Source organism: Felis catus, chromosome C1 (assembly GCF_018350175.1).
Source record: "Felis catus isolate Fca126 chromosome C1, F.catus_Fca126_mat1.0, whole genome shotgun sequence".
Lineage (NCBI taxonomy): Eukaryota > Metazoa > Chordata > Mammalia > Carnivora > Felidae > Felis > Felis catus.
In genome coordinates this window covers 6,991,231-7,012,500 of record NC_058375.1, presented here as the reverse complement: position 1 = coordinate 7,012,500, position 21,270 = coordinate 6,991,231, and the positions used below count along the sequence as shown (strand labels likewise).

At 43.3% G+C, this 21,270-nt stretch overlaps 1 protein-coding gene across 3 annotated transcripts in view; it reads left to right on the top strand.

The window, feature by feature from the left end:
• The window catches only part of LZIC (leucine zipper and CTNNBIP1 domain containing), a 12,449-nt gene extending 5,091 nt beyond the window's left edge, over positions 1-7,358 (top strand). For 2 of the 3 annotated variants that reach the window (XM_019836115.3, XM_011284484.4), the window contains exons 2-7: positions 1,610-1,718; positions 2,741-2,876; positions 3,145-3,243; positions 5,325-5,420; positions 5,605-5,686; positions 6,953-7,358. In XM_019836115.3, the coding sequence (XP_019691674.1) occupies positions 1,610-1,718; positions 2,741-2,876; positions 3,145-3,243; positions 5,325-5,420; positions 5,605-5,686; positions 6,953-7,011 (581 nt within the window). In that variant the 3' untranslated portion in view covers positions 7,012-7,358. The remainder of the gene's footprint in view (positions 1-1,609; positions 1,719-2,740; positions 2,877-3,144; positions 3,244-5,324; positions 5,421-5,604; positions 5,687-6,952) is intronic. The other variant, XM_019836114.3, reaches the window with a different exon arrangement.
• Positions 7,359-21,270: the final 13,912 nt, after the last annotated feature.

Here is a 21,270-nt window from a genome sequence, read left to right as displayed (position 1 = left end):
AAAAACAATGTAAAAAGAAAAATTTATATAAGTCTTAGAATACAAAATAGTGTGTTTTTTAAAATCTTGAGATGGTTAGGGCCTGCCTTCATGGGACATAAAACTAATAAGACTTAAAGAAGAAGACAGATTTGGCCATTAAAAATAATAATTTATCATTGGGGCACCTGGGTGGCTCAACTTAAGCGTCCAACTTCAGCTCAGGTCATGATCTCGCAGTTCATGAGTTCAAGCCCCTCATCAGGCTCTCTACTGTTGGCGCAGAGTCTGCTTCGAATCCTCTGTCTCCCTCTCTCTCTGCCCCTCCCCTGCTCGCACACGTGTGCACGTACACACCCTCTCTCTCAAAAATAATAATAATAATAATTTATTATGACAAAAAAAACCAATAAGTAAAATTTAAAGTCAAGAGATGAGATAATATTTGCAACATAACTGCAAAGGCTTCATACTGCTATAAATCAGTAAGAGAAAAATAATCCAGGGGCGTATTTCCAAAGGAGAAATTCACAGCAAAAATTGTCAGTGCCTGCAAGTTATTAGGTAAATGCACATAAAACCAACAAGACAATGCTAGGAGTGTTCTTTTTTTTTTTTTTTTTTTTTTTTTAATTTTTTAATGTTTATTTATTTTGGAGACAGAGCATGAACGGGGTAGGGGCAGAGATAGAGGGAGACAGAATCTGAAGCAGGCTCCAGGCTCTGAGCTGTCAGCACAGAACCCGATGCCGGGCTCGAACCCACAAACTGCGAGATCATGACCTGAGCCGAAGTCAGACACTCAACTGACTAAGCCACCCAGGCGCCCCAGGAATGTTCTGAGTCCTAGAGAATACTTACTAAGAATGAAAAAGAATGTTACAATGAATCTTTTTGTAAAGCAAAAAGATCTATTTCTTTTTTTTTTTTTAATGTTTTTATTTATTTATTTTGAGAGAGAGAGGGAATATGCAAGCAGGAGAGGGGCAGAGAAAGATAGAGAGAATCCCAACCGGGCTCCGCAGTGCAGAGCCCCATGCAGAGCTCAACCCCACCGACCATGAGATCATGACCTGAGCAAGGGTTGGATGCCCAACCAACTGAGCCACCCAGGTGTCCCAGCCCTAATCTATTTCTTTATAAAATTGTGTTTTCAGGGGTGCCTGGGTGGCCCAGTTGGTTGAACATCCAACTTCGGCTCAGGTCATGATCTCACGGTTCATGAGTTTGAGCCGTACACCCGGCTCACTGCTGTCATCCGCTTTGGATCCTCTGTCCCCCTCTCTCTGCCCCTCCCTGCTCACGCGTCCGCTCTCTCCCTCAAAAATAAATAAACATTTTTAAAAGATTGTGTTTTTAACTATCAAATCTGTTTAAAGTAAGATGGACCAATAGTGAAGACTTTTAATTAATTTGTCAAGTCGGGTAAGAAGACTGCCAGGCATTCTTGTGGGGTGTTACTAGTATAGGAGTTTAAACTTCTATACCTAAAATGCAATTCTCTTTGCACAACTCTCTTTCCCACACCTGTAGCTCAGAATGAACATAGCCCATTGTGAATTGCACTGGAACGTGGAATCGTTTCAAATAACCAAATATATACTGTATGTGGGCTTATTGTTCTTCCTAGAGATCAAAATGGCTTCCAGAGGAAAGACAGAGACAAGCAAATTAAAGCAGAATTTAGAAGAACAGTTGGATAGACTAATGCAGCAATTACAAGATCTGGAGGAATGCAGGTGAGAGTAACTGAATGCTGCTATGCAGTCCAGTGGCTTTTTTCTGCAGCTAGATTACAAGCTCTGGGTGCAGGCCCCTGTGTGATTTTGGTCTCCCCTGTAGTGTTCTTCACAGTGCTTTGTCTGTTGGAGAAATAAACTCAGGGCGAGCCTTGGAGTCATAAAGGTGACCCCCTTAAGTTTCCATTTCCCTGAGTGTGAAGTGAAAATAATAACTAACACCTACCTTCTCTTTGGTGTTTAAAATAGGCCTGCTTGGTATCAAGCTGAGAAGATACTACTTGAACTTCTAGTGTCTTTTCAACTTCAACTGTTCCAAGGACCAAAAGCGTTCATTGCCTTTTTTAACTACTTTGAAAGGTTGTTGTAAATATTTCAAGTCAAGGGGCCAAAACAATACTAGGCCCAGAGCCGATGCTCAATAAGTGGTAGCTGTCGTTGAATTTGTAGCAAACGTTTAATAAATGGCTTGTTCAAGTAGTGAATAAAAATAGCCTCGTTCGCAGACGATAGGTGGTGCATTGCTATTGTATTTCAAGGTGCACAGAATTTTATCTACCATCAATGATGGTCATAAATGAAATGGCTGCTTTGTCAAGCCCTGTTGTTTGTCAGGCACTTTCTATATTTCGTTTAATGCTCGTAGCAGCCCTGTAAGGTAGTACTATCATTATCTGTGGCTTATAGATCAAGAAAATGAGACTCAGCTGTGTTAAGCGTCTTGCCCAAGGTTACGCATTGATTCGTAGAGTGCCTAAAAGGAAGTTATTATGTGGTTTGTTAAGTGTGCCTCATTTTGGTAAAAGAAAAATGGTTAATTATCAAGGTAACCACATTGCAGGAAAGCGCCTGTATTAGACTAACATCTGAACACATCCGTTATTAGCATTTTGTTGTTTCCTTTCAGCCTTGTCCCTCAGTATATTTTTTGTAAATATATGTATCTGAAGTCTTAGAGTCCAAATATAAGATTGCTTTTTTTTCACTTAGAACTCTGTTTTTCTATGTTTGCTGTACTTCAGAGAAGAACTTGATACAGATGAATATGAAGAAACCAAAAAGGAAACTCTGGAGCAACTAAGTGAATTTAATGATTCACTGAAGAAAATCATGTCTGGAAATATGACTTTGGTAGATGAGCTCAGTGGAATGCAACTGGTGAGCATAATTTACTTACACTAGTGACACAGTTTGTCTTTTTCCCCTTTTTTTATAAGTATATTTAAGATAGAAACCCTTTTTTGGGGTTTAACTTCCAGATGAGTGTCTGCTTATCAATACAACAGCATAGCAGACGGAAACTAAAATTATAACGGTGTTTGATGAACAAAGACGACCTGTTAGTAATTGAAAACTCATCAGTCAATTACTGTAATGTCTGATTCATTGGAATATTTGGCTTAGTTTTTACCTTCTTGTATCCTAGGCTATCCAGGCAGCTATCAGCCAGGCCTTTAAAACCCCAGAGGTCATCAGATTATTTGCAAAGAAACAACCAGGTCAACTTCGGACAAGGTTAGCGGAGGTAAAATTTCTTTACATTGATTTAATTGCTGTGCGTATTTTTTTCTCAGCTCCAGAATTTGCTCATTATGTTCGTCTGAAGTTTAAAAATTGGTCAGTTGAGAATGTACACCACCACCAAGAGTGAATCCTAATGTATAGACTGTGGACTTGGGGGGATTGTGTGGTGTCAGTGAGCCACTCTGGTGGATGATGAAAAATCATGGGGAGCCTGTGCATGAGTGGGGGGCAGGGAGGATACGGGAAATTTTTGTATGTTTACACAATTTGCTGTGAACCTGAAACTGCTCTAGAAAATAGTCAGGTACCAAAAAAAAAAAATTGATCAGTTGATTTGAGAGCCACAACCCACAGTTTTCTGACAAAATTAGTCTTTTGAGCAATTATTGAATATAGAGGTGTAAACAGCATATGGCAGTTTTAAATTGCTACTAAGTGCTTCTACTCGAACCCCAACTTTAAGGTTTTACCATTTATTTCTGAAGCCGAGTTGAAATCCCATCTAGAATTCATTAGCAGCATTGCTTTTTGTGCATGTAGCCTTTCTCATCTAAGAATTTCAAACATCTCTATAAACCTGGATTTGAGAAAGTCTGTTTATAGACTTGAATATAATTAAGGCATTAACAAGTGATTTACAACCACTGATAATTCAGTAGCATAGCATGGACTTTGGTCAGACTGGCAGGATTTGTATCCCTGCTCTATGGTGGAGGTATGTGACCTTAGGGAAGTTACTTTTAATAGTTTTTAACACAATTAATAATGTTTTGTTTGTTTGTTTATTTTTGAGAGAGAGACAGAACGCGAAGGGGGGCGCAGAGAGAGAGAGGGAGATACGGAATCAAAGCAGGCTCCAGGCTCAGCTATCAGCACAGAGCCCGACAACGGGGCTCGAACTCACGAACTGTGAGGTCATGACCTGTGCCGAAGTTGGAAGTTTAACCAACTGAGCCACCCAGGTGCCCCAATAAACTTTTTAGTAAATATTATTACTATTATTATTGAAGTTGAATAAGTTATATTATTCAACCTATTTGTGCCTCAGTTTCCTCGTCTATAAAAAGGTGATAATAGTAGTTCCTACCTCTTAAGGTTGTTATGAGGAGTAAATGAAATAATATGCGTAAAGCACATACTATGTGTAACATGTAATGTGTGTAAAACACATGGAATAGTACCCAGGCATACTACAGGCTACCAGTGTTTCTGGTGATAGAGGTGATATTTAACCAACATTCCTGGAGACCTGATACCAGTTATCTCATTCAAGCCTATAGACCACACTTCAGTTTAAGGGAATGGGTGCTTGGAGGATAGCTTCTCTCTAAAGGAAGGTGTTGACCTACCAGTTCCTCAGTAAAGTTTATAATCAAGGCAGTGGTTATGATTAGCATTAAGATTTATTAGAACTGAGGGGCGCCTGAGTGGCTCAGTCGGTGGAGCGTGTGACTCTTGATCTTGGGGTTGTGAGTTCGAGCCCCATGTTGGATATAGAGATTACTTAAAAAATAAAATCTTAAAAGATTTATTAGAACTGTGTAACTGTATTTCTGACATGTTTGCCTTGAATTGATTCTATAGTTCTTTATAATAATCAGCTAGAGGATCTTTTTTCTTTAAGAAGAAGTAGATCTGGGGGCGCCTGCTTAAGCAGCCTACTCTTGATTTTGGCTTGGGCCGTGATCTCGCAGTTAGTGGGTTCGAGCCCTGCATTGGGCTCTGCGCTCACAGTGCAGAGTCTGCTTGGGATTCTCTCTCCTCCTCTCTCTCCTCCCTTCCCCTGCTCACTTGCTCTCAAAAAAGGTAGATCTGAAAATCTGGATTTTATGGATAAAATGTTTTGTTTTTTAATGTTTATTTATTTATTTTTGAGAGAGCGAGAACGAGCACGAACAGGGGTAGAGGATCTGAAGTGGGCCCTGCACGGAGAGTAAAGAGCCCCACATGGGGCTCAAACTCATGAACTGTGAGATCATGACCTGAGCCAGAGTCAGATGCTTAACAGACTGAGCCGCCCAGGTGCCCTGGACACAATGTTTTTAACTTAAGTACCATATTCTTTGCATTCATCCGTTTCAGATGGATAGAGATCTCATGGTAGGAAAGCTGGAAAGAGGCCTGTACACTCAACAGAAAGTGGAGATACTAACAGCTCTCAGGAAACTTGGAGAGAAGGTACCTATATTTAATTGAATATATTAGGTATAAAGAAAAGGTACAAAGTAGTTGGTACAGAACTTTGTGAGCTGTGATCTAGTTTGTGGTCCTGAGACATTCTTAAAGGTGGTTCCTAGAACCTCTTGTTAACATTCGAATCCGCTCTCTCGGGCTTTGTTTTGTTTCGTTTTGTTTTGTTTAGCTGACCGCAGATGATGAGGCCTTCTTGTCAGCAAATGCAGGTGCTATACTCAGCCAGTTTGAGAAAGTGTCTACAGACCTCGGTGAGTCTCCTCGTATTTCTGAAAGCTGTCCAGGCACTACTGCTCACATTGATGGATACCATGAGTGAGATAACAGGATGGCCTTATCTTGAGTTTAGAGGTAAAACCAGGGGCGCCTGGGTGGCTCACTCTGACTCTTGATCTCAGCTCAGGTGTGGTCTCAGGGTCCTGATTTCAAGCCCTGCATCGGGCTTCGTGCTGGGCATGAAGCCTACTTAAGAAAAAAAAAAAAAAAATTGAGGTAAAACCAGAAGTGTTTTCTTTATAAATCCCTCGTATTAGGTTTATTTCCTACTATTTTTAAATTGGGGCGCCTGGGTGGCTCAGTCGGTTGAGTGTCCAACTTTGGCTCAGGTCATGATCTCACAGTCTGTGAGTTCAAGCCCCGTATCGGGCTCTGTGCTGATGGCTCAGAGCCTGGAGCCTGCTTCCGATTCTGTGTTTCCCTCTCTCTCTGCCCCTTCCCTGCTCATGCTCTGTCTCTCTGTGTCTCAAAAATAAATAAAAACATTAAGAAAAAAAAATTTTTTTAATTAAAAATAAATATAGTCTAAAATTTTAAAAATATTTGTCAGCTAAATATAAATATAAAGTAAACTAAAATTTTATATATTCTATCTCACATTTTTTTTTTTATTTTTTTTTTTTTAATGTTTGAGAGAGACAGAGACAATGTGAGTGGGTTAGGGGCAGAGAGAAAGGGAGACACAGAATCTGAAGCAGGCTCCAGGCTCCCAGCTGTCGGCACAGAGCCTGACACGGGGCTCGAACTCATGAGCTATGAGATCATGACCTGAGCCAAAATCGGATGCTCAGTTAGTAAAGCATGTAACTCTTCTCTTTTTTTTTTTTTTTAATTTAAAGTTTATTTATTTATTAATTTTGAGAGAAACAGAGGCAGAGTGAATAGGGGAGGGCAGAGAGAGAGAGAGGAAGAGAGAGAATCCCAAGCAGGCTTTGTGCTGTCAGTGTAGAGCATACAACTTTTGATTTTGGGATCGTGAGTTTGAGCCCCACATTGCAGGTAGAGATTGCTTAAAAATAAAGTAAGTGAAGTAAGTAAGTTGAAGTAAGGATTTGTAACCAATAAATCATCCTCTGTGTGTGAGATATTTGTGCAGGGGAAAGGAAGTTGGGAATTGGTACTGGGAAAGTTTAGGGGTAATGCTCTGATTATAGAAGTGAGTTTTATTTTCTGTTTCAATAGCTATGGAACTTTAAATGCATTTGAAATAACCTTTGTTTATTATGTTTATTTCTCCTTAGGCTCTGGAGACAAAGTTCTTGCATTGGCAAGTTTTGAGGTCGAAAAAACAAAAAAATGACATGGTGTGGAAGCTTGGGACATTGATCACATTCTTGCTGTAAATGGCATTTGTCTCATAGGGATTTTGAATCATTGCAAAGAAATCAAGAGATTCTTGAAATACATTGATAACCTGAGAAACGGTGACGGAAAACATACTTGTGGCTTCTGGTTATATACCCTTCCTCGTTGTGCTTCAGGGCTACTTGCCTGAGTGATCCTAGATGGGTGGGATGAGGAACCCATTGGGCCTTATTCATCATACCTTGTGTGTTTGAGAGAAGGAACAGAAAACAGTCTCTCTGCCTGTTTTTATTAAGCCTCCTTGTTTTAAGTGCTGATAGTAAATGAAAAGATGTGAACTAATGATTCTTTTCTGCTCATAATTTATCCCCACTTGTTGGAGTGAATAGTGTACCAACATCAATAGACGTCCTGTGTGTTTATAGAATTTTAGAGTTCTAAGTGATCTTGGAAATCATTTTCATTTTATAATCAAGGAAACCGAGGCTCAGAAAGAACAAGTTGACTTGCTGAAAGTCACATCCGAGACAGAGCTGGTTTATAAGACTTGGGCATCCTGACTCTCAGTTTAGTGTCCATTGAGTTTTATTTCTTTATTTTGTGCTGTTTTTAAAAACTAATTAACACATATTTGGGCAAGTCCGTGTTTATGAAAATTCCATGTCCCAACAAAAAGTTGTCACTAAGGGACCATTCCTCCAGCCTGTAGGGCCTCCATATGAAAGGGGCCCATTGTATCCCTCAGTTGTGAGCTTGGAACAATGGGAGCCCTGTTGAGAGTCTCCTGGAGTAACTTAACCTCCTGCTTTGTTTCACCAGGGAAGTAATTGAAAGTGGCAGCTAGAGCCCCCCCCCCTTCCCCCCCCCCCCCCCCCCCCCCCGCCCCAGCCCTCCCCACCATGTGTGACCTCTTTGCTGAAACCCAGTAGGTGGTGACTGTAACTATTATTTACTCTTCTGTTTTTGGAGAAACACAAAATAAGTTACAAGGAAAAACATACTCTCAAGTGTTTATATTTCTCTGCATGCTCAAATATATAGATTTCCCCATGCGTGTGTATATGCTAGCTTATTTTCTAGGCTCGGGCCACTTTATATTTTTTTCATGTATGTCTCAGTTTTCTTTTCCTTTGCACTTTATACAAATTAAAACACTTCCGAAGCTTCTCATATACTGTAAACTTTACTAGGTGCTCTGCCAACTGGACACATTAGGGACCTCAGCTTCATTAATGCCTTATTTGGAACTCTTAATGGGTAACTTTTTATATATTGGTTTATAGCGGTCAAAAACTCATTGAAATTGTAACAAACCAAGAAAAAGCAAATTGCCTGCTACCCATGTAGGATTTTATGGTCAATCATCATTATTTCATTATTCTGCATTTTTGTTTGTTCAAGTGATCTCTACACCCAACGTGGGGCTTGAACTCAGGACCCCGAGATCAAACGTCACATGCTCTACCAACGGAACCAGCCAGGCACCCCTAGTCTGCATTGTTTTTAATTGAGGTGAAACTCATGTCCTATAAAAATCAGAAATGTACAATTCAGTGGTGTTTAGTACGTTCACAATGTTGTGCAGCCATCACCATCTAGTTCCAAAACATTTTCACCACCCCAAAGGAGATGCCACACCCATTAAGCAGTCACTCCCTGTGCCCTCCTCCACATCCCAGCCCTCCGGCAACAACTAATCTGCTTTCTGTCTCTGGATTTACCTATTCTGGAAAATTCCTGTCAATGGAAGCGTAGGGTATGCGACCTTTTGTGTCTGGCTTCTTTCACTTAGCATATTTTCAAGGTTAATCTAAGTTGTAGCCTGTATCAGTACTTCACTCCTTTTAATGGCTGAAAATATTTCCTTGCGTGGATACTACATTGCGCTTCTGCATTTACCTCTTGAATGTTTGGACTTTTTCCACTTTCTGGCCATTGCAAATAGTACTGCTATGAACATCTGTATCTAAGCGTTTAAATACCTGTTTTCAGTTCCTTTGGTTTTATATCCAGGAATGGAATTGCTGTGTGTACGTGTGTTTTGGGGTTTTTTTGTTTTGTTGTTTAAGCCCTAACAAGATTCCCCTTTCCCCTCCAGTAGTAGGATAAGGAAAATTAGGAATATTTGGTATTTGAGAGGAGCCTACGTGAAACTGGAGTCCTTAATTTTGGTTTCCCTTTACACTTTCTGTAAGACTAACATCAGTGAAATATTTTGTCATTAATCACATTAGTGTATTCATTTTGTAAGTAATGACTAGTACTCAACTTAAAATTAATCTTCCTTTAAAAGTTACAAAGTGGGGCGCCTGGGTGGCGCAGTCGGTTAAGCGTCCGACTTCAGCCAGGTCACGATCTCGCGGTCTGTGAGTTCGAGCCCCGCGTAGGGCTCTGGGCTGATGGCTCAGAGCCTGGAGCCTGTTTCCGATTCTGTGTCTCCCTCTCTCTCTGCCCCTCCCCCGTTCATGCTCTGCCTCTCTCTGTCTCAAAAATAAATAAACGTTGGAAAAAAAAAATTTTTTTAAAGTTACAAAGTATGCAGTACCCAGCAAGATACTGTCATTCATGACCGTGTGACCTTAGGTTACTTAATCTTTTTGAGGCTCATCTTCCTCTTCTGTTCAATAGGGATCGGTAGGTAGGACCTACTTACCACATGGGTTTACTGTGGATCTCCCTCTCTTTAACGCAGACAGAAGTTTTGCATTGGAGCTAATCTACAATTTAACAATTCTTTCGAGGGCCATGTTATATATTTTGTTTCACAAATTTGGTCCTTAATTCAGAAAAAAATGAATTGAAAAGGGACTAATTTGAAAATTCTATACAATTATAGTTATTAAATGATTTGCAAACTGGGTTTCCTGTTCATATTTTGCTATATTTAATCTGGGTTTTTAAACTTCTCGGGAGGTCTCAGACTGCAATAACTAATGCTAAGGCAGCTAACTTTTTGATATCTTTGGGTCAAGCTAATATTTTAATGAGAAGAATTCCTGCATTTTTCAAAGAACTGGGGTTGAAGCAGAAGTAAATTCCAATGAGCGAGTGTACAACTGGGCAGTTTAATGAAAGGTAATAATTTAAAACCGTTTCTAGGGGCTCCTGGCTGGCTCAGTCTATAGAATGTGCAACTCTTGATCTCGACCTTGTAAGTTTGAGTTCCACGTTGGATGTAGAGATTACTTAAAAATAAAATCTTAAAAAATAAATAAAACAATTGTTGTGTTTCAGTGCTTTGTTCTTCCTGTAAGTGGTAAGAAGGGTATGCTAGGTAGGCCTTTTTTTTTTTTTCTTTATGTTTATTTTTTTGAGGGGCAGACAGGCCAACTGAGGGTCTGAAGCAGGCTCTGTGCTGGCATCAAAGAGCCCGACGCAGAGCTCAAACTCACGAACCGTGAGATCAGGACCTGAGCCGACACTTAACCAACTGAGCCACCCTGGCGTCCCTGTCGGGCCTTTCTTTGAAGACGACTCAGCCAAAGAACAGCCATCTTGGGCAAAATAAACGACTACAAACCCACCATTGGATGGCATCTTACTACAGTGAATAATGGATAGTTTGAAATTATGACAGGAAAAATAAACCCAGACCATTTGGCCTAGAGCTTTTCAGCTACTTCCCTGTCCGTTTTCCCCCCTTGCTGTATATTCGTTACTAAGGCCAAAAAAATGCGCTTGTTTGCCTCTCAAAATGTTTTCAGCATTAATATGTAGATTAAAACCGTCAGCAGTGCCACAGACCCCCATGAACAAGCGCTAATTGCTTCCAGTCTGTTTGGCCCTGGCATCGCAAAGATTTAGAAACTGGGTTAACTAGTATTTAATATTTTCACTAAATTGCAAAAAGCAGGTTGAAAATACGGCTCTTCTGGGTATTCCTCTAGAGTACGGCCTTTTGACATCCCAACTCACTGTCTTTTTGAAGTCCCTCTCCCCGCCACAGTAACCACGAAGCGGGGCCACCAAGCTGCTGAAAAGGCTTCCAACACGGGGCTCTCTCGCGGCGCTCTCAAGGGTGCGCGGCGAAGAGTCCGCCGTCCGAGAGTCTGGAAGCTGAGAGGCCTGTCGGCTGGAAGCTTCGTGCTGTTTGGTTGTCTTCCTCTGGGAAGAGCACGTTCCTTAGAGCCTCAGGCAACGGACAGCAATTAAAAATAACTAAACGAGGGGCGCCTGGGTGGCTCGGTCGGTCAAGTGTCCGACTTCGGCTCGGGTCATGCTCTTCCGGCTCGTGAGTTCGAGCCCTGAGTCGGGCTCCGTGCTGACAGCTTGGAGCCTGCAGCCTGCTCTGGATGCCGCGTCTGCCCTCTGCTGCTCACATCCGGTCTCCCTCTCTCAAAAATGATTTAAAATAAACACCAAAGAAAACAAAACTGAACAAGCAGAAGGTATTCCGTAAAGAAGGTCAAGGAGAGTCACTGGCTTCCTTTTGAATTAAGAAAGGAGAAGGGGCACCTGGCTGCCTCAGCCGGCAGAGCATGTGTTTCTCGATCTCGGGGTTGTGAGTTCGAGCACCACGTTGGGTGTAGAGATTACGTGAATAAATAAATAAAATTAAAAAAAAAAAAGAGGAAGATACTGTAGGCAAGGGTTCTTTCTAAGATTATTTATCAACCACAGATCTGCCCTAATTTCTGGCCACTGTGGGAACTTCGGAAACCTTCCCACAAGAACCTGTGACTTTGTGTTCAGTCACACTTTCAGTACATGACTTAAGGGCTTAAGTCATCTTGATTATGTCTGTTGAAGACGTCTGAGGAGATCAGGTACAAGTCTTCATTACTGCTAAGTTGTCATATTACGTGGAACTGTTCTTTCCTATGAAAGGAGGTTAAAGAGGGGTTTTTTTGTTTGTTTGTTTGTTTTTTGTTTTTTGTTTTTTTTTTTTGCACACTTGTGTGAAAACCCGGTTTCTTCAGGCTGGCATCACTCCTCCAATACTCAAGAACCAGAGCGGGTTGAAAACTGAGGCATTTACCTACAACGGTAATCAAAGAGGTACGTAATTATGTAGAAGCGAGTATTTGGCCTAGATGAGATAAAAACTAATTGCCTGGGGTGCCTGGGTGGCGCAGTCGGTTAAGCGTCCAACTTCAGCCAGGTCACAATCTCTCGGTCCATGAGTTCGAGCCCCGCATCAGGCTCTGGGCTGATGGCTCAGAGCCTGGAGCCTGTTTCCGATTCTGTGTCTCCCTCTCTCACTGCACCTCCCCCGTTCATGCTCTCTCTCTGTCCCAAAAATAAATAAACGTTGAAAAAAAAAATTAAAAAAAAAAAACTAATTGCCTGAACCCTGTGATTTGACCATGATCTTAGAAAACATGGCAGTTCGGGGGCACCATTTTTGGCTCAGTCGGTTAAGTGCCCAACTTCAGCTCAGGTCATGATCTCACGCTTCATGAGTTCAAGCCCCACATCAGGTTCTGTGCCAACAGCTCAGAGCCTGGAGCCCGCTTCGGATTCTGTCTCCCTCTCTCTCTGCCCCTCCCCCGCTCGCCCTCTGTCTCTCTCCAGAATAAAATAAAAACATAAAAAAAGAAACAGAAGGAAAACATGGTGCTTTTACTACTTCGTGCGTTAAAAAAAAAAAAGAAACTGTTGTCACAGGTTTTATATCATGTTTAATCTAGGTCTTGGTAAATTATACCTTAGATTTGGTTTGTAAAGCTCTGAGCTTACACTTTGACTTAAATATTTTGTTTCATATTTACTCAGAAAAGGAGCATTTTCACTTGGGGAGCAAACAGGCAAAGCCTCAGTCCCTTGGCCTTACGCTTGTGGCATTTCCTTTCAGCCTGTCTTCTAGAAGCAGGAGCGGCTTGTTCTGCAAGGAAATACCGTGAGCAAGACTATATTAAGCAGTACATGTAGGCACACCAAACCCACTTTCCAGCCTCAGAAAGGAAAACTCGGGCTCTTTCACTTGTGAGCTGGAGGGAGAAGGGAGGGGTGAGCCCGTGTTCACCCCGGGGCGTGCCTTCCTTCTGGGAGTCTGACGGCCAGTGGCCCGGCCGCTCCGGCGGGGCCCTTCTGACCTCCCACGGTGCTGCTCTTGCCAGGGTGGGAGGTTGACTGTGCCAGTGTAATCCTGTTACAGTCAAAGCACTGAACAAATTGTCTACTTTCGTCCCTTCGGGGCTTAAAAAACTCAAAGTGTGCTTTGGTGAGGATTAGGACTTGAAATTGGAGAGGAGAAAACATGTTTTGAAAAATCTTTTTTTTTTTTTTTAATTTTTTTTTAAGTTCATTTATTTATTTTGAGAGAGAGCACGAGCAGGACAGAGGCAGACAGAGAGAGGGAGAGAGAGAATCCCAAGCGCCAGCCCGTCGCAGGGCTCAAACTCATGAACCATAAGCTTAACCGACTGAGCCACCCAGGTGCCCTCAAATTGTGTTTTAAAACAGACCTAACAATTAAAGAAAAAGATACCTATTACTCTATCATAGTTAGCTGAGTCCTTAGAAACATTATTTCTTTTTAAATTAAAAAAAAAATTTTTTTAACATTTATTTATTTTTGAGAGACAGGGAGAGACAGAGCAGGAGCAGGGGAGGGGCAGAGAGAGAGGGAGACACAGAATCTGAAGCAGGCTCCAGGCTCCGAGCTGTCAGCACAGAGCCCGACGCGGGGCTCGAACTCACGGCCTGTGAGATCATGACCTGAGCTGAGATCGTGACCTGATGCTCAACCGATTGAGCCACCCAGACGCCCCATAAATGATCTATTTCATCTATAATTTTTTACTTCGTCCTTTGGTCAATCTTGTAAACTACAAATCATGAAAGTATTTATGTTGTTTTGGAGACTATTAAATGGAGAGAAAGTTGGAATACTCCTGTAGGGGAGGAAAAATATCGTTCCTCCACCCATTTTTTTTATGTTATTGACAGGGACCCCTATTCCAAAGGACAGATTAAGAAGAGAAAAGCACACAAGTTCAAGTTTTACGTGACACAGGAGTCTTCATAAAGGAATGAAGACCCAGAGAAACAGTTAAGCCTGAGTGTTTTGTCAGAGAGAGGGTCAGAGAGAGAGGGAGCAGGAATCCCCAGCAGGCTCCATGCTGAGCCCGGAGCCTAACACGGGGCTCGATCCCATGACCCTGGGACCATGACCTCCGCCAAAATCAAGAGGCAGACACTCAACCGACTGAGCCACCCAGGTGCCCCTGAACCTGAGTGTTTTTAGGCTAGGTTTGAAGAAGAGTGGAAAGTCACAGAAAGATATAGTAAGACGAATCTAAGTGTAGTAAACTGAGGGAAACTTAGCAAGATCTTTCTGTTGGGATTCCTCTCTGTCCCTCGTCTTCAGAGATAAGGCTGCTGCTTGCTTCCGGGTAATGGAGGGGCACCTCTCACACACACACAGAGGTTCTACGACCCGCTTCAGGAGAAGGTTGAAGGGCTTTCCTGCACGTGCCTTTTCTCAAATTCCTTCAGCTTGAAATATTTAGGGGCACCCTGGGTGGCTCTTGGTTAAACATCTGACTTCGGCTCAGGTCATGATCTCACTGTTCATGGGTTCGAGGCCCACATTGGGCCCTGTGCTGACGGCTCAGAGCCTGGAGCCCGCTTCAGATTCTGTGTCTCCCTCTCTCTCTGCCCCTCCCTTGCTTGCACTATGTCTCTCTCTCTCTCAAAAAGAAATAAACGTTAAAAATTTTTAAATAAAATATTTAACATGCCAAGGTACCCTACTTTGGGCAAGCGTGACCTGAGCCCCATCCCTCCATTTCTAGTCGTAATCCCGCCACTCTGTTTTCCTTTTGTCCCACTTTGTCGAGTTGCCTTCCAAATGTCCGTGTAGCTGTTTTGTGAAGAGCGGCAATTAAATGTATAAATTGCTTTGAAACCCCGGGGTAAGGAACTGCATAAAAGCTAAATAATAACCACTCTCGTTAGAATACAATATTTTAAATCTCAAAACATGCATTTTAAGAACACTAAATAAAATGGAGGCATTGTGTCGGGTTTGACTAAGGGAAGCTTGTATTCATATTCTAGATATTTGAAGTCATGGGGAATTAAGAGCATAAAGCAGCATTAACCGGGAGTACCTGACATGGGAAAAGCCTACATTTCTGTTCCATTTGTTTTTTCCCTTCCCTGGAGGTGAGATAAATTACTTTTTCTGTTACATTTCCTTACTAATGACGTAAGCTCTGCTAAGGAGGCATATAATAAACAACCCAAGACACTCTACCGAAAGAATGTTTCTGAGTTGATGGGAATTTGCGTGCTGATATTACAGGCTGTCGCAGCAGGGTGTCATCAGCTGCCGAAATGGAAGGCATATTCAAACTAGTCCCTTTATCCTTTCCAGACACTGCAGCCCCTTTAGCATGCGGTTCCTGTGTGTCACTTACTCTGAAAAGACATTAGATGGAAACTGCCTGCTCAGAGTTGTTTTATTTTTTTTTTTTAATTTTTTTCTTCAACTTTTTTTTTTTTAATTTATTTTTGGGACAGAGAGAGACAGAGCATGAACGGGGGAGGGGCAGAGAGAGAGGGAGACACAGAATCGGAAACAGGCTCCAGGCTCCGAGCCATCAGCCCAGAGCCCGACGCGGGGCTCGAACTCACGGACCGGGAGATCGTGACCTGGCTGAAGTCGGACGCTTAACCGACTGCGCCACCCAGGCGCCCCTTCAGAGTTGTTTTAAAGAGTCACAAGCGTCACCTGTATGCTGGAAGACTCCCTGCCCCCTGTGAGCCTGTCTTCGCTTTCCTAAGAAAGCTTTTCTACTGATTAGTGAAATAAGGGTCCCTCTCTGTTCTGTCTGTACTTAGCCACCAATTAGTAAGATGAGCAGAAACGCTCCCATGCTGAGCCTGTGCTAGGGGCATGGAAGAAGCCGATGTACTTCGCTGCGCGATGCCAGCTACATAAGCACCTTTTCATCTCCCAGGAGAGGTTCTCAATAGGTTCGGTCTACCCCCTGGAGCCTGGAGCTATTTCAGTCTAACTACTCATTAAAGTCAACCTAAGATATTGCAGACGCCTTCTTTGGGCTCGTTCAGTGAATTGCCGCCACTTGAATTCAGCTAAGAATAGTTCACTTGTACTCCCCAGGGCTGCTTCCAACTTAACCTGAACTTTCCCCTCAGCCTTACAACCCCACCAAAAATGTTGATGCCCATAACAAGACTGGCTTCTTTAATTAAAGGCCCAGGACAGTTGCTGTGACTATATGCCTAACCGTTAAAACTGAGCCCAAGAATGTGAGCTGAGAAACCGGGCTTTCAGGAAAACAAAACCAAACGAAACAAAACAGGTTTTCTTTTCCCCTCAGAAAAATAAAGTGTTTAAGAAACAAAATTACGTGTAAACGTGGGTGAGAGCACACAGCACTGTGGTAGATCCATCCCCCATAAATTAGGTACCTGCTAGGACTCTCCTTTCTGTTTGGAACCCACTATAGAATTGGGAGCTTTGGAACAACTGGCAGAAAAGGGAGCGCTCCTGGGCCAGGCGGAGCCAGCCCCGACAGGAAGCGACTCCTCTTGCGTTGACATAGAAGTAAGTGCAAAAAGGGATCGATTTGTTTCCGAAAACTTGTAAAATCATCCTCCGTTGCATCCGTAGACTCCGTGAAAAAACGGAGGTCAGAGACCGACCTGTTTTGCGAATGATCAAAGTAGCTCCAGCTTTATGCCCTGTCCATTAACGGCTTTGGGAAAATTAAAGCAGTTGTTCGGGGCTAGAGCCGGTGGCTGGAGTTGAGGAGAGCACTAGCCTGGTTTCCATCAGAATGGAAAATGCCTTGACCATACCCACTTTGTTACGCTGGACTATTACTCACCACCGCCTTTTGGGCTTGGCCATGATACTGGATGTGGCCAATGGAACGTTTATGGAGAGGTCTTGGGTGTGCTTCCACAGTTTGGCTTGGCACTCTTGCTCTTTTGCCATTCATCAAAAGAGGAATGGGCAGCCTCGGGTCGAAGGGGAAAGAGGAGACACGCGGAACAGACTTAATCCTAACCTGCAGCTAAGCCCCGCCGATCCCAGCCCAACCCAGCTGAGTCAGTCAACCCACGGTCTTAAGTAGACCCAGCCCAGGCAGTTTGCAGACCCCTGAGCAAAAAATAGAAGTGCTTGTTTCAGCTACTGAGTTTTCAGGTGGTTTGTTATGCAGCCACAGTTGACTGATACATCGTTGCTTTTCCATTTTAATCCATTCTCTGTGTTAAAGCCATAGTTCTCTTTTACATCTATTTATTTTTGAGAGACAGAGAGAGACAGCATGAGCAGGGGAGAGGCAGAGAGAGAGGGAGACACAGAATCAGAAGTAGGCTCCAGGCTCCGAGCTGTCAGCACAGAGCCCGTCGCGGGGCTCGAACCCATGAACCGTGAGAACACGACCTGACCAAAGTTGGACACTCAACCGATTGAGCCACCCAGGCGCCCCATGATAGAATTTTTTTTTTTTTTTTTTTTTTTTAAGCAGGCTTCACGTCCAGCACAGAGCCCAACACAGGGCTTGAACTCACAACCCTGAGATCAAGATCTGAGTTGAGATCAGGACGCTTAACTGATTGAGCCATCCAGGTGCCCCATAGTTCTCTTTTTAAATACAAACCCACCATATCCCATCTTTGCTTAAACCTCTCAGTAGTTCTTTTTTTTTTTTTTTCCCTAAGTTTATCCATTTTGAGAGAGAGAGAGCAGGAGAGGAGAGAGAGCGAGCACTCTGCACCATCAGTGTGATATGAAGCCAGATGTGGGGCTCTCACTCACGAACCATGAGATCATGATCTGAAAAGAAATCAAGAGTCGGTCGCTCAACCCACTGAGCCATCCAGGTGCCCCTCTCAGTAGTTTTTATTTTGGAATAAAGACCAAATGGTTAGCATGATCTATAAAGTCCTGTATCATCTGTGCCTGGCCTCTTTCCCGATCACTCTGCACTCGGCCTTCTCTCAGCTGTTTGATCTCACCATGCTTGCTTTTCTCCTCATGGCCTTTTTCTTTCTTTTCTTTTTTTTAACTTTTTTTTTAAGTTTATTTATGTTGAGAGAGAGAGAAAGAGAGAGAGAGAGCGTGCACAAGTGGGGGAGGGGCAAAGAGAGGGAGAGAGAGAGAGAATCCCAAGTGGACTCTGCACGAATAGTACAGAGCCTGATGTGGGGCTCGAACGCATGAACTTCGAGATCATGACCTGAGCCAAGGTCAGTCACTTAACCAACTGGGCCATCCAGGTGACCCCCCCCCCTTTTTTAAATGATTCTCTTTTATTTTAAAGTTTATTTAGTTTAAGAGAGAGAGAGAGAGAGAGAGCGCGCGCGCGTGCGCGCATGCGAAAGAATGAGCAAGGGAGGGGCAGAGAGAAGGAGAGATAGAGAAACCCAAGCAGGCTCCACACTGTCAGCACAGAGCCCAATATAGGGCTCAAACCCACAATCTGTGAGATCATGACCTGAGACAAAATCAGAGTCTGACACCTACCCGCCTGAGCCACCCAGGTGCCCCTCTCCTCATGGGCTTTTTATGAACTCGTCCCCCTGGGGGCTAACCTCTCCTCCCCACTCTTTGCTTAGTTAACTCCTAGGTAAGTAGATGCTTAAATGGTACATTCCCAAGGAAGTTCTCCTTGACCCCAATGCAAGGTTGGATTCTCAATAATATGGCCTCAAGCCTGTTGAATTTCGCTCTCAGCACTTAACTAGACTTGCAGTGAATTATTCAATGGTGTAACTCATTAGTGTCCTACCCATCATGAGGGCAAGGAAAATATTTGTCTGAGTTGCTGCTCTAGCCCCTGCTGAAGGCGATGATGTGCACCTGAGAAGCACTTAATAAACATTCCTTGAACGAGCAGTTGAGTGAAGAGACTAGGCTTGAATAAAAATCAGGGGATGCAGAACAGATCACATGTGATGTTGAATATCTGAATCAGTTCGATTGAAAGGACTTCAGGACGCCTGGGTGTCTCAGTCGTTTGAACACCCAACTCTTGATTTTGGCTCCGGTCGTGGTCCCAGGGTCCCGGAATTGAGCCCAGCATCGGGCTCCACGCTTGAGCCTACTTGAGATTCCCTCCTTCTCTGTCTCTGTCTCTGTCTCTGTCTCTGTCTCTGTCTCTCTCTCTCTTCCCTTGCATGCCTCTCCCCCACTTGCATGCATGTGCATGCACGCTCTCTCTCCCAAAATAAAAACATAAAAAGAAAGAAAAGTCCTTTGAGAACTTAGTGTAAGAGAGTGTGACTATTGGAACAAAGTAAAAAAAAAAAAAAAAAAAGACTCCTTCAAAGAAAACACAGTCTCTTGTTAGTCACAGAGCCAAACTGGATTTCTAAATGTGACTGAATTAGAAATAAAAACTCTGGGGTACCTGGGTGGATCAGTCGGTTGAGCATCTGACCCTCAATTTCAGCTCAGGTCCTGATCCCAGAGTCACGGGATCGAGCCCCGCATCGGGCTCTGTGCTGAGCATGGAACCTGCTTTGGATTCTCTCTTTCCTCCCCTCAGCCCCTCTCCCTGACTTGCATGTTCTCTCTCTCTCTCTCTCTCTCTCTCTCTCTCTCTCTCTCTCTCCTTCTCTCTAAAAGAAAGAAAGAAAGAAAGAAAGAAAGAAAGAAAGAAAGAAAGAAAGAAAGAAAGAAGAAAGAAAATTCTGATTATTAGAGGAGATGTCATTAGCAGAGGGATTGACAATGTGGGAAGGTTGGACGGTAGTACAATTACTGTTGAGTTTCGAACAAGTGAGGATTGTCCAAGAATTTGAAAATAAAATCACACCTATGCCCTTTTGGGTTCTTGGCTTTAGAAATAGTGTCACAGCTTATCTAATAGAGAGACGCTGTTCTAGGTATCATGATGTAGACAGAGAAACAGTAGAACGTACCAGAAATGACACGAGCTTTGAAATTTGATGGGAAAATCTCATGAAGGCTTCAGTCCAGCGTACAAAGGAGAGAAAATCAGGGCAGATGGAGTTTCAGCTTTCGAGTCCCAATGTCCTTACTACGACTGAACACGAAAGCCACGTCTCTGGGGGAGCCTTGGGACTGACAGCCTTGGGATTCAGTAGAGCCTGCAAGGACCCCACTGAGCTTCTCATCAGCTCCGTGCCACCCCCCCACCACACCCCCGTGCCATCTCTGGGGGAAGCCTCTGGAAGCCATTGCACTTTCATGTTCCGGTTTATCCGCAAATACACACAAATATAAGCTGTCTTGTCTTTTTTTCTCTTAAGGGAAACAAGTGGTAAAGAATTTTCAAAAATTCTTCAGCTATATTAAGTCTCTCGGTCAATTTCCCTTGGCTCTATAACTCGTGCTAATTAAAGTGGTCTCAACAGAGGATCCTAGAGTGCAGCTTCCTTTTTGTTTTCTTTCTTTTTTTTTTTTTCCCTACTTGTGTTGGCTCTCATGTTCTTTGCTTAAATAATTAATAATCATTACTCTCCGTTATGCAGCATGTGGGAGAAGAGCGAGTAATCTTGGATCCCAGGACATTTGCATCATGCCTGTCCCCTCTGCAGAAGCTTTTATCTGAGGCTCTTCATTAGCCGGCACCAGGGGGTACATTTGCCGCCCTCGGCCTTCGGTGTTTATTAACTATAAAAAAGAGCCCCATCTGATTCACCAGCTGGGGCCAAACACTGCGGATGGGAAGTAACTTCCCGGAAGAACAGTAATGAAGAGGAGTGGGGGGCGGGGGTGTGTGGAGAAAACGTAAACCACAAAGTTCATTTAGATTCAGCAAATCTCTGCCAGAGCGAAATGCACCGGCTAAGTGTCGGTCACGTTACCGCCCAGCCAGACTTCCGTGTCACAAATAGCCAAGGATTTAAGGAGACCCCCCGAGCTGGAAAGCAGGAGGGTTTCTAGGCTCGGATGGGTTTGAAATCGTCCACTCTTCAAACCAACCGCGAAGGGCAGGGGCAAAGCCACAGATATTTCACAGTGACAGGCCCGTCTACTTGTTGACATGAGCAAAACTCCTGGGCAGTCTAGACCTCAGGAGGGCGAGGAAGGAAGTGCCTGTCAGGAATGGTCTCCATTCTCCCCCTGACACACTGGTAACATTGCATCATCTACAGACGGGGAACGTGTTGGTACGTGCCCGGGGGTGGGGGGGACGTGCTGTTTTATTGTTCATTCCCAGACGGTAGAAGTTATTTGCTTTTCGGAATGGTAATTTTTTTTCTACCTAACTGGATGATAACCAGCAGGAAAAAAGGTGATAAACAGACATATGCTTAGAGGCTAATAAGCTGAGTATTTGGATCCAAACTGAAGTTTCAC